This window comes from Rhipicephalus microplus, unplaced genomic scaffold, assembly GCF_043290135.1.
Source record: "Rhipicephalus microplus isolate Deutch F79 unplaced genomic scaffold, USDA_Rmic scaffold_90, whole genome shotgun sequence".
Taxonomy (NCBI): domain Eukaryota; kingdom Metazoa; phylum Arthropoda; class Arachnida; order Ixodida; family Ixodidae; genus Rhipicephalus; species Rhipicephalus microplus.
The window spans coordinates 1,018,870-1,036,505 of NW_027464662.1; the positions used below are offsets into that span (position 1 = coordinate 1,018,870).

General features: G+C 47.2%; 1 protein-coding gene across 4 annotated transcripts in view; it reads right to left on the reverse strand.

The window, feature by feature from the left end:
- Positions 1 to 17,636, reverse strand: part of LOC142761644 (tyrosine-protein phosphatase non-receptor type 11-like) — a 156,173-nt gene that overhangs the window by 72,535 nt on the left and 66,002 nt on the right. For all 4 annotated transcript variants that reach the window (XM_075885218.1, XM_037433921.2, XM_075885220.1 and 1 more), the window contains exon 9: positions 16,822 to 16,953. In XM_075885218.1, the coding sequence (XP_075741333.1) occupies positions 16,822 to 16,953 (132 nt within the window). The remainder of the gene's footprint in view (positions 1 to 16,821; positions 16,954 to 17,636) is intronic.

A 17,636-nucleotide genomic window follows, 5' to 3' on the forward strand; every position in this document is an offset into this window, starting at 1 on the left:
TTAAGTCTATTCGAGTCTATTCGAGAGACTAGTGATAACACTGAAAGTTTCGTTGGCTACACTGTAAAAAACAGTGTTCCGCCGATGAACAGATTACAGACGGCTAATGCCCTGTTCGCTGCTGTCAATGTACAGCAACATTGCTTGTTCCTTGTCTTTTCATTTCTCCGGGCACAGGCTCACCTAAATGAAATATTTAGTTTTGAACGAGCCGTCTTCTACTTTCGTTCATGTCATGACCCGGTGACATCTGGTGGAGGAGCTTCTTCGTCCATGATGCGACATCCCCATAAAGGCCTGACCCAAGCTACGAGGAAGCTGCTGGCAATCTGCACCATCGAACTATCCGCACGCAGAAGGGGCTATAGCCACAGCATGGGCTGGTTCCTGAGACCGCCAAGAAGCCCTGACAATGACAGCAGAGGTAATTGCAGCCCCTGTAACGCCACAAAGGTTTTCATGCACACCCATTGAAGCCTCCTACCTTCTGGGGAACCAGGAAGTTGGCTGGATGCATTATAACTGCATGGCGATGTTCAACAACTGGGACTGTGACGAGAAGCTTTGCTATGTTTATTTTGTCCTTGAAGATGGTACAAGGACTTGGTACGAAAACCGAGAATCCATGCTAGCCAACAGGGACTTCTGCACCATACTTTTTGGCACAATTTGCCTTTCGCACGCCTCTACAGTGCATGTGCAGCCACCTAGAAACGACTATGGGAAACTATCTGTGCGGCACCGTTGCAGACTCCGCCTTTCTCTGCAGCAGTATTCGTGGTGAGAGTAGTGTTGGCATGTGTGGGCAGCAAAACAAATATATTTATCTACATATCTGGTTCAGTTAGAGCGATACCAGCAACTAATGCCATAGAGCTTAAAATTAACTAGGCAAGACTGGCAATGCAATTGTTCAACAACCATGGGCATGATGGGTAGTACATGTATTTGCCTAGTCTTCATGCTTGTGGGCTTCGAATGCACTTTGTGGCTTTGTTTATTGCAGTGTTCTGTTTTTTTTTTTTTTAAATGAAAGAACAGACCGTTACTTCGTGACCCTATTTGAATTGGAGAGCCTAAAAGGTATAGTGCGCACGTATCTTGGAGTACAGCCACTAGTGTGAGTCGCGTCACAGCGAGCCACAGGGCACACATTAACCGTTGCGGTGGTGAGAACACGGTACTGCTCAAGGTCGCAACACTTTATTGCCTGGGGCAATACCAAAAACACAATCCAGAGCCCGTTGAAACAGGGGCGGCAGGAAAGCAAATGGGCTTATACACGCCCCAGGCGAGAAGTACTACACAGAGTGCCGCGAGCAAGCCTCCGTGGGCCAAAGTGAGTCGCGGTGACACCAAGCAAAGGGCCCGTTTGCTCGAGTGAGGGCAAAACTCCGCTCGGGTTGGCTTTCCAGGGGTGCGGGTCAGCGTAGTATAACCACGCACTAGGACATTGCATGGCTCTTCGGCCTAGCGTTCGAAAGGGGGAGAGGGGCGATAAAAGATAAGCGTTCGCCGTGGTCGCAAGGCGCTATTGTTGAAGTCCGAATGAGCCCCAAATAAAAGGAGCCAACGAACGAAAAAAAAATGCGTGCTCACCCCATGTCCTCCCGGAGGGGTTCTTTCTAACCCCTGACACGCACGCGCGTTTTGTCCCGAGAGAATTCGCGCACGGCACCACAGTCAACATCCGCTACCAGGCGAGAGTGGTTAATTTCAGTCCCACTCGCCCAGCACGACAGACCACGGAGGAGGGGAGAGTCATGTCAGGACATGAGAACGCAGAAAGAGGTCGCAAAGCTTGCATAAAGATGGCGGGCTAGCCTCGATTCCCACAAAGAATAAGGTGGTGAAGTGCTACTGCTAAATATCTGCTGTTTATCGTTTCATAATAAAGCAGCTCCAGGCCACGCGAAGCCAAACGGAGCTGAAGGTATGAAGATTAGGCAAATCCATGTACTACCGATCATTCCCATGCTTGCTGAAGCGCCGTGCATTGCAGCTTCAATACGCACTAGTGCCAGAGTTCCAGATAGTTAGTGTATATATAGAAAACTCTATGACTAATGCCTGTTATAAATTCATTTCGTGAAGTGTACTTTCAGCAACAATTATTTTTTCAGCTTTCTGTCGGCAAAACGCTATCAGTAGCGCCGTGAAGCGTCAGGATTGTAGGGCGCCAAATGAAGACAACAGTTAGTGGCTGTCGCATAGTTAGTCCACAAAGGCACAGACACGCCGAGACAGACGAGTACACGGTGATGGCTTGAAGAAAAGTTGAACCTCACTCTATACTGGGTACGCCGTGCTTCCTCTGCCACGCAGAGGAAGCACGGCAAAGGAAGCTCAGCTTCGTATGTTGGCATCCCAAGACCGTTCCAAGATCACCTACGATTTACGGCACAAGGATGTGTCTTACAACAATCACACCCATTTTGTTCTTTCCAAGAAAAATTTTGTTTGCACCATTTGTATTGGCGTATTAATGCAGGTGACTGGGGGCCCCTTAAGAAATGTTAATACAAATACAATGAGAGTAAACAATGTAGTATGCCCCTAACACCACAAATTATACATTTTTAAGGGAAATGGTTGAGAGGTTGCTAAGTTAATATCAGTAATATAACAATATCAATATTATTAATCATTACACACTCCAGAAACAGTGTTCGAACTATTAGCGAGCAAGGCAAATTATAATACACGCAAGCCTGAATATATGCAAGAAAGTGTAATACTAATTAGGAAAAGTGTAACTACAATTATTCCTTGAAAAATAATGGTTGATCCCCCTGTCATTGGAATCGGCATGGAACACTAATGAAAAGCATGCCTTTATAGCGGTAAAGCAATGTTCACTGTACATTGATAAAGGAAGGTCCGCTGAATATATGTTTTAGTGTTTGGCACCTATTGCCCCGTTCAACGTTGATATATCCTCGTTGACGCTTGGTACATCTCTGTCCTGACGACTAACATCCATTATAAATTTTATTAAATAAACTACTCTGGAATTTGTAGATGTCAACCGCCAAAGCATAATCAGAAAAAAAAAAGCGTGATAGCAAAATGAGCGTCACATAATTTACGCGGAATTTTGGGTAAGGGCGGCATTCCTCGGCCTGATCAAACTGTGATGGAGCTTCGTGGTATCTAAAGAAGCGCGTGGTGTAACATCTGTGTATGCAAATTTATATCAAAGTGTGAGTGTGTGTGTGTGCGTGTGTGTTTGTGCGTGTGTATATGTAGATATATTGTTACTGCATATGTGATTTGGGTATGAGCCTCTGGGTAGCGATAACAAGCAGATTACAGAAGAGGACGTTCGGCTAGCGAGATAGGCCTCCGGTGCACGACACCTTTTAGTCTACCGATACGCTACAGTGTAATACACACATTTCTAAACGTAACAATATATATATATTGTAGTTAAGAAGATGAGTGCTACTCAGAAAAGCAGAGGGTATCACTCAGTCTGTGAAGAAGACGACGTTTGGTTGGCTCGGTGCACAGGCTGGTTACGCCATTACCACTTGACTTGTCGTGACCGCTCACTTGTTATATAAAAAAGTGCCGCTCTAAAACGCCTCATTTTAATTAGTGGAGGTGTGGGGTAACGCATAATCCTGGTATTGCAAAACCGTATGTTGTTGCTACTATGTCCACAGACGACGATCAGCAGGCGGCCGCCTCGGCTCCAACTACTGCAGCTCCTGTCCGTCTTGGCTCCTTTCGGCAACGCGATCTACCTACCTTCAGTGGAACTGATGACAAGGACTGTGGAAGACTGGCTCGACGAATACAACCGGGTGAGCAAGCACAAGCGGGACGATGCCCACAAGCTTACCGTCGTCCAATTTTATTTGACCGACGTCGCCAGTCTGTGGTGCCGTAATCACGAGAGAGACCTTCCCACCTGGTCGGCCTTCCGAATGGCGCTTGCGGACTTGTTTGGCCGTTCAGCGCTTCGCAAACTACGAGCCGAACAGCGTTTGCATGCTAGGGCTCAGCAGAATGGTGAAAATTACACCAGTTATATCGAAGATGTGCTCCACCTTTGCCGGCGTGTGAACTCGGCCATGACAGAAGCCGAGAAGACCAAACACATCTTGAAAGGCGTGACTGACGACGCATTTCAGATGCTTGTCGCCAAGAGCTCGCAAACGGTAGCGGATGTGATCCAATTTTGTCAGAGCTATGACAAGCTCTGGAAACAGCGTGACACCACTCGTCGTGCCAGCGCGCCATGTGCAACAATCTCCGTTTTAACGTCGGTTGGCATTGCTGTAGACCACACCACTTTGCTTCTTGAGATCAAGCAATTTGTACGAGAAGAGGTTGCACGCCAGTTGTCCCTCGTGCCTTATACCTCCAAAGGTGCCCCATCTACTTTAGCGCCATCAATACAGCGAGTCGTCCAGGAGCAAGTGTCTGAAGCGCTATCAACAGCTCACACACCACCTGTGGCTCTTGAACTGACCTATGCCGAAGCACTAAACGGAACCCGACGTCCACGCGCCCCTTAGTTGTATTGCCTGAGCCTATGCACCAAGCTGCCCGTCCTTTCTCTCGACCACCACCACCATGCTTTCAGAACGCTTGGCGCACTCAAGACAACCTCCGCTAGCATCCGTGTATATTTCTGTCGGGGCAAGAGGATCAAAATCTCGCAGTATTGGAGGTAATGTTAAGCTGTACATCAGCTGTAGTGAGGCAAGTGAGCACTGTCTCGAGGCGCTGAAGATGCACTGAAAAGTCGCTTGCAAATATCACGACATCGTCTAAATAACACCGATATGTCTGCCATTTCAGGCCACGGAGGATGTTGTTGATCATGCGCTCGAAAGTGGCAGGCGCATTGCAGAGCCCGAATGGCATGACATTAAATTCGTATAATCCATCGGGGGGGGGGGGGGGGGTAACGAAAGTCGTATTTGGGCGATCAGCCTCAGCCACGGGAACCTGCCAATAACCTGAGAGCAGATCTAGTGACGAGAAGAACTCTGCACCTTGTAAGCAGTCAAGGGCATCATCTATAAGAGGTAGCGGGTAAACATCTTTGCACGTGATCTCATTTAACCGGCGGTAGTCGACGCAAAATCATATTGAGCTATCTTTTTGCTTGACTAGAACAGCTGGGGAGACCCACGGGCTGTTAGAGGGCTCAATAACGCCGCGCTTCAACATGTCAACTTGTTCCGCGGTTATACGACGCTCAGATGCCAATACCCGATACGGAGGCTGACGTAATGAGAGTGAAGGCCAGTGTCGATTTGGTGAGATACTGTGGAAGCACGGCCCAAAGTCAGTTGCTGGTGGTCGAAACTGGCGCGGAAGCGCTCGAGGAGGGCGATGATGTCGCGCTGCTGGGTCATAAGGTTGGTGTCGATGCAGAGCGAAATCGTGTCGGTGAATGATGGCGAAGAGGGTGATGCGGAGCAATCAACAGCGTCAATAGGTAGTCGAGTGGTCAGGAACTACACGTGCACTCGAGGTATCAATGATATCGGCAAAGCCCAGGCACTCTCCGCACAGTAACTTGGAAGGCGAGAAAAACGGATTTCAAACATACATTGCACTTGATCCATCGTGAATGTTCAGAGCGGCGAAAGGGATTAGGAAGCACTTGCGATGGACAGCGGTTTCAGAAGGCGTAAAAAGAACAGTTGAGCCATTAGAGATGTCACAGGAAAGTGGAACTAGGGTGGATGAGCACAGGTGTATTGAAGTGTCAGCGGCAACAAAAACTTTTGCAGGTGAAAGGGGCGAGTCGAGTGAAGCACCGTCGCATAACTGCGAGAACTCCACTTCAGCGCGAGCACAGTTGATGATGGCGTGATGAGTGCAGAGAAAATCCCTGCTTAATATAATGTCATGGGAACACTGCAGGAGCACTACAATCTCGGCGGTATAAATAACGTCAGCAATTACGACACGTGCTGTGCATGCAGCAAAAAGGCGGATTCGTTGTTCACTCACAGTGCTCAAAACGAAGTCGTGAAGAGGCATTGTGACATTTTTTAGTCGACAGCAAAGTTTCTCAGTCATTTCTTGCAGACGTCATCACGCAGGAATAGCTCATGCCGTCGACAATATCGCGCCACGTGACCCGCCATTCCACAGGCGAAGCATACGGGGCAGTTGTCTTGAGTGCGCCAAGGGTTCTGAAAGCGTGGTGGTGATGGTCGGGGAGAAAGGACGGGCAGCCTGGTGCATAGGCTCAGGCGATACAACAAAGGGGCGCGTGGACGTCGGGTTTTGTTCAGTGCTTCGGCATAGGTCAGTGGAGCAGCCAAAGGTGGTGCGTGAGCTGTTGGTAGCGCCTCAGACACTTGCTCCTGGACGACTCGCTGTATTGATGGCACTAAAGTAGATGGGGCACCTCTGGAGGTATAAGGCACGAGGGACAACTGGCGCACGACCTCTTTTCATACAAATTGCTTGATCTCAAGAAGCAAAGTGGTGTAGTCTAGAGCATGCCAGCCGACGTTAAAACGCAGATTGTTGCACATGGTGTGCTGGCACGAAGAGTGGTGTCACACTGTTTCCAGAGCTCGTCATAGCTCCGACAAAGTTGGATTACTTCCACTACCGTTTGCGAGCTCTTCGCGACAAGCATCTTAAATTCGTCGTCAGTCACCCCTTTCAAGATGTGTTTGATCTTCTCGGCTTCTGTCATGGCCGAGTTGACACGCCGGCACACATCGACCACATCTTCGATATAACTGGTGTAATTTTCACCATTCTGCTGAGCCCTAGCATGCAAGCGCTGTTCAGCTCGTAATTTGCGAAGCGCTGGGCAGCCAAACAAGTCCGCAAGCGCCGTTCGGAAGGCCGACCATGTGGGAAGGTTTCTATCGTGATTACGGCACCACAGACTGGCGACGCCGGTCAAATAAAATTGGACGACGGTCAGCTTGTGCGCATCGTCCCACTTGTGCTTGCTCACCCGGTCGTATTCGTCAAGTCAGTCTTACACGTCCTTGTCATCGGTTCCACTGAAGGTAGGTGAATCGCGTTCCCGAAAAGAGCCGAGACAGGCAGGAACTGCAGTAGTTGGAGCCGAGGCGGCCGCCTGCTAATCGTCGTCCATTGACATAGTAGCAACAACGTTCGGTTTCGCAATTCAAAGATTATACGTTACGACACACCTCCATCAATTAAAATAAGGCGTTTTAGAGCGTCACTTTTTCATATAACAAGAGAGCGGTCACGACAAGTCAAGTGGTAATGGCGGAACCAGCCTGTGCACCACGCGCTTTTTTAGATAACACGAAGCTCAATCACACTTTGAACAGGTCGAGGAATGCTGCCCTTCGTCAAACTTCCACGTCCATTATGCGATGCTCACCTTGCTATCACGCTTCTTTTTTCTGATTATGCTTTGGCGGTTAATATCTACAAATACCACAGTAGTTTGTTTAATAAATTTATCATGGATGTCAGTCGTCGGGATGGAGATGTACCAAGCGTCAACGAGGATACATCAACGTTGAATGGGGCAATAGCTGCCAAACACTAAAACATATAATCGGCAGACCTTCCTTTATCAATGTACCGTGAACATTTCTTTACCCCTATAAAGGCGTGCTTTTCTTTCGTGTTCCATGCCGATTCCAATGACAGGGGGATCAACCATTATTTTTCAAGAAATAATTGCAGTTACACTTTTTCTTAATTAGTATTACACTTTCTCGCATATATTCAGGCTTGCGTGTATTATAATTTGCCTTGCTCACTAATAGTTCGAACACTGTTTCTGGAGCGTGCAATGATTAATAATATTGATATTATTATATTACTGATATTAACTTAACAACTTCTCTACCATTTCCCTTAAAATTGTATGATTTGTGGTGTTAGGGGCATACTATTTTGGTTACTCTCATTGTGTTTGAATTAACATTCCTTAAGGGGCCCCCAGACACCTGCATAAATACGCCAATACAAAGGGTGTAAACAAAATTTTGCTTGGAAAGAACAAAATGTGGGTGATTATAACGTTTATCCTTCGTTGCTTCCTTTCGAAATGGTCGTTAGCTGTATATGATTGGTGTAAACAGTGCTTGTCATGCACACAGCACCATCTGGTTACGCGAGGCCACAAATGATGCGAAAATAATCCTTTGCGTGATGACCACTTATGCACGATCACTTGAAAAATAAGAGAATAAACTATTTTCTACATAACATATTGTTTGCCATTGGTTCTTGGTACTTAAAATTTTCTGTGTGCCACAAAATCGCCTGCTTGTTACATGACGTCACGAAGCCGGAAAGTGCAGGAGAGTCCTTCTAAATGCAATTCAAGTAGGCTAGCTGCCAATACGTAAGTAGCGGCTACTTATAGCAACTGGCAAGATGGATTTTGAGTGTAATAAAATCTTTCCACTTGCAGCCTAATGGTGTTTAGTAGTTTGTGCGTGCATACATCTCTGAGCTCATACTTGCTGAGAGAATTGATTGATTTGTGGGGTTTAACGTCCAAACATCACCATATGATTATGTGAGACGCCGTAAGGAACGGTTCCGGAAATTTCGACCAACTGGGGTTTTTTAACGTGCACCCAAATCTGAGTACACGGGCCTACAACATTTCCACCTCCATTGGAAACGCAGCCACCACAGCCGGAATTTGATCCTGCGACCTGCGGGTCAGCAGCTGAGTACCTTAGCCACTAGACCACTGTGGCGGGGGCTACTTGTTGAGAGAAAGAGGAATGGAGAGAAATAAGCGGCGCTGCATGTGTGTGCTTCTCTGCTGTCCGAGATCTATTTTGAGCTGTAAAAGACAATTCAAGTAGAGTGAAAACCAACTAGCCCGACTCTTAACTAAGCCTCCGTAGAGCCAAAAACACTGGTCTTTCACCTTCTTCCTGATCCGGTGGGGCAAGTTGTAGGACAAGCCTAAAAGCTGAGCTTCCTACCAAGCTTGAGTCCACTGCTTTGATTGTGGCCACTTTGTAAGCTGCTGCTATGGCTCCAAGTTACCATAAGCAAGGCTGATCATGTTTATCAGAGATTAAAGTGGAAACAATTTTTGGTATTTCAGTACAGAAAAGCTTATACATAAAGACGATTCGCCACACTGATCGGCTCCCAACAGCTTCGACAGAGCAGTGGTGATGATATATCATATTCAAAGGAAATTATATTTCGGAAGCAGTAAATGCAGTGATGGAAATGCTGCTCCAATTGTTTCAAACTGCTCCAAACATGCTCCGAAAGGATGTTGGCAAACTAAAGAGAATGAAGTTGAATCATGGAGCATCCCGCGAGCCTAAGCGAAATCAAAAGCAAGCTCTACATACTATCATCCTAGTATGCTACTCAGTGGCGTAAATCCAGAATAATCTCAAGGGGTGACACATATCAAGCCATGGTGTCCAATTAATATTTTTCACATGGGCTGTATTTTTATTTATATAAGAATAAAATCATGCTTTCAAATAAAGTTGAAAAAAAAAAAAAAATGAGCGTGGGGTACGAGCTTGGGCAATTGCATTGTTCTATTCAGTCTCTCTTTTTTTTTTCACCTTTTTTTATTTCCATAGTTCACACAGCTAAAGGGCACTTACCACAGGTACGCAGTAAAAAATAAAAAGCCTTTTGAAAAATTGATTGCGCTGTACTTAACTGTTAACTCAATTATATCACGTGCTAAAGCTAAATCTCAAGTGGGACACTTGCAAGAGGTGTCCTCCACAGCCTGAACACCAGAAAAGTCCCAACCCTGTTGACCACCCCCCTCCCATGATTTACGCCCACTTGTATACTAGCATATGACATGTTTAATAATAAATATATATATTAGATGATTAAGTGATGTTTTAGACTTCAAGACCTTCAGGAGTCGTTAGAAACATGCATCTGCTCAGAAAACACCTATCGCATCCATAAGCTATAGCATTTTTTTCTGCTCCAAAGACACTTAAGTCTGTTCCAAAGCACCACTTTTTCTGCTCCAGAATCTGCTCCAAAAAGCAAAATGTCGCTTCTATCACTGTAAATGCTTTTACCGGTCCACAAAAAGTGTGCTCGTTCCAATCCGTAACTGCTTCAACAGGTCAAAGCAGAATAAAAGCATGAACAATTTATGTAATATTGTCACGTGCTTGCTCAAGAAAGACGATGGCAGTTGTGCATGCGCCACGAAGGACTACGAAATGGACGAAAAAGAAGAACTCGCTTGCGAGTTCTAATTAAGAAGATCGACCCGCTTCTGGTGTCTCAATCTCTGCGGCAAGACTTCTGTTTTGATGTCGTGACACTGGTGGAGGTGCTGGAGCCTACAACCGGATGCAGGACAGTTTTGCTCAGACCCGTTCACCAAGTCCAGAGACCCAGCCCCTCGTCACGACTCTGGTGCACCGATTCAGTCGGCGCCTACTAGGCCTAAGTACGGAGTCCGCACTTGTTCTACCTCTTACCAGCATGGCAGCTCCTACCACATCCATGGCTACCCTTCCATCGCAGACCACTCTTCCCTTGCAGGTGACTCTTGAATATCCTCGCGTTCCCGAAGTTTTCGATGGGGAAGAGTACGAGGATGTCGAGGACTGGCTTGAACAGTTCGAACGGGTCGCTGTATTTAACCACTGGAACAAACAGCACAAACTTGGCCGAGCATATTTCGCTCCGTAAGATAGCGCTCGCACGTGGTATGAGAACCACGCGGCTACTTTCCAATCTTGGGAAGATTTCCGTCGAAAGCTCCTCGCCACATTTTCGAACACATACCGACGGGATCGCGCACAGCAACTGATTGAGGCTCGCGTACAAAAACCCAACGAAACAGCCGCAATGTACGCAGAGGGTATGATACGTCTGTTTTGACGAGCTGACCCTGACATGCCCGAGGCGAAGAAGGTGCGTCACCTAATGCAGGCTGTCAAAGAACCAGTGTTTGGGGGCCTCGTACGAAATCCACCTACAACAGTAGATGAATTCATTAGAGAGGCGACTGTCATCGAGCGCGCACTGTGACAACGATACCGACACTTTGACCGCCTGCCGAACCACACGGCAGTAAGTGCTCTTGCCAGACTGCTGTAAAGAGCTAATTTTGGGCATGGATTTTCTTCGAGATCATGGCGCTGTTATCAACATCCATCAACGTATGGTGACGTTTTGCGCACATCTGTATGTCGACGACAGCAGCGACGAACTACGCGGCCGTTTGCGAATAGCCGACGACGTGAGGCTCCCACCGACATCCTGCTGCCTCGTGTCTGTGTCCAGTGGGTGGCTTTCCTATACAGATGTGATAGTGGAGCACATAGTCGCTCTTTTGCTCACGCAAGGCGTTTCCATAGCGAGAGGCATCCTAACGCTTACTGGTGGACAGGCAGAAGGGCTCCTCACAAACTTCAGCAACGAGCGCCGTCAAATGCAGAAGGGTACCGCGATTGCCTCCTTCGACGATATAGACCAAGCCGGGGATTGCTTTGCTTTGCAACCAGACGACGCGATAGTCCCTGCCTCGACAACTTTGTCCGTGGACATCTGCTCCACACTACCGCCCTCTATTAGGAAGCGCCTGCTTGGACTTATACACCAATTCGAAGACTGCTTTTCGCGTACGTCAAAGGTTTAGCGGACACCATTGACCAAGCACCGCATCATTACTGAAGACAACACGCGACCGATTTGGCAGAAGCCCTACCATGTGGCTTTGAAAGAACGCGAGGAGATTCGGAAGCGAGTACAGAAGATGCTCGTGGATGACGTCATACAACCTTCGAAAAGTCCTTGGGCGTACCCAGCGCTTTTGGTCAAGAAAAAAAGACGGCAGCTTGCGTTTCTGTATTGATTATCACAAGTTGAACCAAGTCACGAAAAAAGACGTCTATCCACTGCCTCGCATAGACAATTCACTCGATCGGCTGCATCATGCGCGTTATTTCTCTTCAATGGACCTCCGAAGCGGCTACTGGCAGATAGAAGTCGACGAGAGAGATGGTGAAAAAACGGCCTTTGTGACGCCTGATGGCCTTTACGAATTTAAGGTGCTTCCTTTTGGGTTGCGCTCGGTGCCAGACACTTTTCAGCGTCTCATAAACACCATACTATCGAGCCTGAATTGGCAAACACGCTTGGTCTATCTGGACGATGTTGTTGTATTCTCAGCATCATTCGAGGAACATCTCAGCCGTCTATTCACTGTACTCCAAGCCATATGCTCGGCCGGCCTTACTTTAAAACCAGAAAAATGTCATTTTGGTTTCAAGGAACTCAGCTTCCTAGGCCACGTTGTCAGTCACGAGGGTGTTCGACCTGACCCGGCCAAAATAGATGCCGTAGCGCAATTTCCTGCACCACGGGACAAAAATGCTGTAAGACGCTTCTTAGGGTTGTGCGCCTATTACCGACAATTTATCGAGGACTTTTCGTCTATTGCAGCGCCATTGACACGACTCACACGTGAGGACGTCCCCTTCTTTTGGGGTGAACAGGAGCAAATGGCATTCAATGAACTACGACAACGCCTGCAAACACCTCCAGTCCTTACGCACTTCGACCAAGACGCCCCAACAGTACTTCACACTGACGTCAGCAATGTAGGTCTAGGTGCCGTTCTGGTGCAGTGGCAAGACCGCTGTGAAAGAATAATAGCCTACGCCAGCAGAACTCTCTCTCGCACGGAGAACTACTCGACCACCGAGGAGTGTCTTGCCGTGATGTGGGCAGTCATCAAATTTCGTCTGTATTTGTACGGCCGCTCCTTCAAGGTTGTTAGCGACCATCACTCTTTGTGCTGGCTCACAAACCTTAAAGATCCATCTGGTCGTTTGGCGCGCTGGAGCCTAAGGCTTCAAGAGTTTGACGAGGCCGTCGTCTATAAATCTGGAAAAAGGCACACCGACGCCGACTGTCTCTCATGGTCGCCAGTGGAAACTGTTACTCCTGATGACGAAAACATCACCGCGGCATTCTTGGGAGTTGTCAACACGGCCACTATTGCACAAGAGCAGCGCAGTGACCCTGGGCTGTTTCCTCTCATTGAATATTTAGAAGGACGACATAAAGACGTGCCGCGGTTATTTACTAGAGGACTGCCATCTTTTTGCTTGCTAAACAATGTTCTCTATAAGAAAAACTTTTCACCAACCAGTAACCCGCACTTGCTCGTCAGGCCTGCCTCTCTTCGAAAAGAAATTATGGAAGCTTGCCATGATGAAGCAACCTCTGGTCATCTAGGCTACACCTGAACATTGCGCCAACTACGATGCAAGTACTACTGGCCAAAGTTACCTGCTGCTGTTAACCATCACGTGCGAACTTGCACCGACTGCCAAAGACGCAAAGCACCTTCCAGCAAGCCAGCCAGTCTTTTACATACAGTCGAAGCACCAGAAAAGCCGTTCGCCCACATTGGAATGAATTTCCTGGGTCCCTTTCCAACTTCCACAACAGGGAACAGATGGATTATTGTGGTTACTGATTACCTGTCCCGTTATGCGGAGACTAAAGCTATGCAGCGCGGCGCAGCAGCAGAAGCCGCTCAGTTCTTCATCGAAAACAACGTCCTTCGGCATGGCGCTCCGACAGCAGAGATCACAGACAGAGGGCCTGCCTTTACCGCAGAGCTTTTGGAGTCGGTTCTCAGACTCAGTGGTACAGCTCACCGGAAAACAACTGCATACCATCCGCAGAAAAAACGGACTGATGAAGCGCCTCAATAGGACCTTCACAGACATGATCAGCATGTACGTTGACACGGAACATAAAAACTGGGATCAAATATTGCCATACGTGACCTTTGTTTATAACACCGCTCAACAAGAAACCACTGGAATGACACCGTTCAGTCTGATCTATGCTCGCGAAGTCATGACAACATTGGACGCCATGTTGCCGCATGAGTGTGACGACATCCATGTAGACGCCGAAGAGTTCACTCAGCGCGCCGAAGAAGCCAGACAGCTCGCGCGCATGCGGATCTGTCATCAGTAGCATCAAGATGCACAACGCTACGACACCCGACACAAGTTTAATAGCTACACACCAGGCGACAAAGTGTGGGTCTGGATATACGATACGTCGACGTGGACTGTCTGAGAAACTGCTAAGACGGTACTTTGGTCCATAGAGCGTCACACGATGCTTGAACTACGTGAACTACGAAGTTGTTCCAGACACTGATTGTAATTCTAAGCGCCAAAAGCATTTACCCGAAGTCGTGCACGTCGTGCGTATGACACCGTATTTATCGAGTTAATTAGCTCCCGGTTACCGTTTTCGTATGACCACTTCATACGCCTGGTAGAGCTACTAAGTTGCGCATCGGGACGATGCTTCTTTCGGTGGGAGGCAAATGTCACGTGCTTGCTCAAGAAAGACGATGGCAGTTGTGCATGTGCCACGAAGGACTATGAAATGGACGAAAAAGAAGAACTCGCTTGCACGTTCTAATTAATAAGATTGACCTGCTTCTGGTGTCTCAATCTCTGCGGCAAGACCTCTGTTTTGACGTCGTGGCAATATTATAGGGCCCCTGTTCAGGACTTGCCTATTCTGCAATAATACAGCACAAGACAGGAAAGCGTCGCATAGGCGACCCGCACCGAAAAAAGTCTACAAGGAAAATCATCACAGCAGAAATGTTGGCAAAATTTCACTATGTTGTAACATAGCCTCATAACACTTTCATTCTCGTGTAAGAACATAATTGAGTGGTTACTGTTGTGATGAAAAATTCGCCTTACTTGTTGATTTCCCCAGCATGCAGTCAAGAGTGCAAGAGTGACCACTGTCTGAGCCCCCCCCCCCCCCCCCCCCCCAACTTTTCTCAAAGGGAAGGCCCGAATTCCCCTTGCCCCCCCCCCCCCCCCCCCGGCTGATACGCCTATGGTCACTTGTGCAGTATAGACGCCGAAGACACATCGTGGTGCCATCTGCGGGAATCTTTCTGTGACATACAAAATGACATCACGTGGTACCGACTGTGCAAAGTGTTCTACAACTCCAGTGATTCAGCCGCAGCTTTTCTCACTTTGAAAGCATTGGTTATGTTTGCATTAGCTGCAAAACAACTTAAGAGTGTTTGCCAAAAAAGATTTTTAGCGAGCCAACGCGCGATCATTGCTACGTCATGCACTTCCGATGAAAGCCTGCGCATGGCGCCATGGATGCCCAACATGAGGAGGCATTCTGGTAAAAGTTGCATTGTTATGAAATTCATACAGCATTCTTTAAATAGCAGCCCTCCCACACTTCATGTACATTTAAGTTTACCGAGGCAAGCGCGATGACGCGCACTTGTCTTTTGCGTGGAAAGTGTGCCCCCAAGTGGTAACATTTTGATCTGCGCGGACCGCCACGCACGATTCACAGCAACACCTTGCCCTAGTTTTCAGAGCAGCATCAAGTGGACGAAGGCCAACGACGCTTTGACATTTCATAAGGGTATCCATGAGCTCTTATAACATTACTGTTCATGCGGCCTGCTACTTTTACAACAATTATTACCGGAAAATTGTTCATAAATATATTTTAATAGGTGGAACTTGACCTGCATATTTTTGTCTCCTTGATCCTTGCTTTCACTACACCTACTTCTCTGAGCAGGGGGTATTGATTATGTGATGTCAGAACGTTGCAACATCTGCACCCATCGACTATTAATTACAATGTTTGCAGTGACTATGCTGGTCTCTGGCATAAGCCAATACGTGTACCAGCAGCTCACGGCTGCTAACAGATGGAGAGATGTCCGAACATGCAACGCAAGCAAAGATCAATGAGATAAAATCATTCTCACCACCTTGTGTTGCAGACAGCTGGAAAAGGCCCACCGGCCAGGTGGGAATAAACGTAACGAATTCCTATGTTGTGTCCGTCATGGTGGAGCAGTGGTTAAAGTGCTCAGCTGCGGACCAAAAGGTCACAGGTTTGATCTCAGCCCAGGCGGTTGCATTTTGATGGAGGCGAAATGGTAGATGCCCATGTACTGTGTGATCTCAGCACACACTAAAAAACAACAAATGGTTAAAATTTCCAGAGCCTTACTGTGGCGTCTCCCATAATGATGTGATTATTTTGGGATGTGAAACCACCAAAATTACTACTATTAGCTCCTCATCATACTCACTGAAGATTTCATCGTACACAAAACCATCTTTGCAAAAGTACTGCCGCACACATGATAATCAATGGTGGGTTGCTTCCACATTCTCGGCTTTATCGAACATGAATCCCGAAGCTTTTTGGTTTTGGGGTATGAAAGTAAACTCGCACCAGGGCTAGAAGTAGAAGCCATATCTTTTGTTCTTTCAACCATACAATTGTATGGTTCTGTTTGTTAAGGGCCGAGTGCTGTGGTCCCACGCTTTGGGAATCATTCTTTCCAGTCTGGTGCAAATAAAGATCCCTGAACCACACAATCGTACTTACTGAACATCCTACGTAAAATTACGAACACAACAACTTTGCGGATGTGTGAAAGCTCAAACTGAATGAACTGCACACCCGAGGATAAACGGCGAGTTGTTTCTTTAATTTCAGTTTTATCCGTCAAGTATATGTCGCGATTTCAAGTTCTGGAAGGGCTCATGCACATTAAGCTCACTCAGTGCATCCAGCACTGCGGTGTCAAGCGGAAAACAAACCTGTAAGCTAGAAAATCAACTGGCTGGGGGTTGAAAGCAAGCGCACTGCACTGACGACGGCGTAGGCGAGTCATGTGGTATCATTTACAAAGTCACAGCCACAGCAACGCTCGCTTCCCCAGTGGTCGTCTTGTTCACAGGCAGCACAAACAAAGGATCTCAGAAGAAAAGTGCCACAGTCCTGTCAAATTAGGCATCACAAACAACTCACCTCACCATTTCTTGACATGGCAAACTCTCTCAAAGTGTAGTCTGCATTGGATGACTCAGCAATGTGCTGCAAGCAGTATTTTCCATACTCTTTCGTCTGGCCTTCATCTGGCCAGTACCGCACACATTTGGGCTGCAAAAAACATGAAAACAGACACTTGAACCCGTTGACCCTACGCTGCATATGCATCCTCAAAACACCCTGACATAAAAAGAACCACACTCTGCAGCAGAGATTACTTTTCATTTGTTGAATCTCACTGCAGTGGAGAGCTCCAACCTGGTGTGTAAAACAACTCTTATTTAAATAGTGCGTGATGGGTATATATACAGATGCATGTGTCAGCTTACCTGAGGTCGCCCATGTAAATAGCAATGACAATCACACTCTTGGCTATCTACAAGGACACTTTACAAGGCTACATTTCACTCTGAAGCTCATTTTTATATAAAACACTTTTGCCCAAGCTTGAGTAAGCAAGCAGTTTAATACCCTGGAATCCATCCAAAATCGTAGTGCCCATTTCATCCTCTTAGACATGCATACAGATCTATTGTATTATCTACGAAAAGAGTTTTGGGCCTTCCCCTTCTTTGTTCACCACAGCACTGCTGACAGATGCAGAAGGATCATATAATGGAAGAAAACTGTTTTCGTGCTAGACCTTCTAGAGCTAGAGATTGCAAAGCCGTGTTTACGTCATGATTGCTACCGGTGAGCTCCGGTAGCTCCCGATTGCTACCGGTGCGATCTGAAGTCAGCTGTGAACCTTTTGTCACCTTTTAGTTTTCTGCTATGCAGAACGTACATTTAAA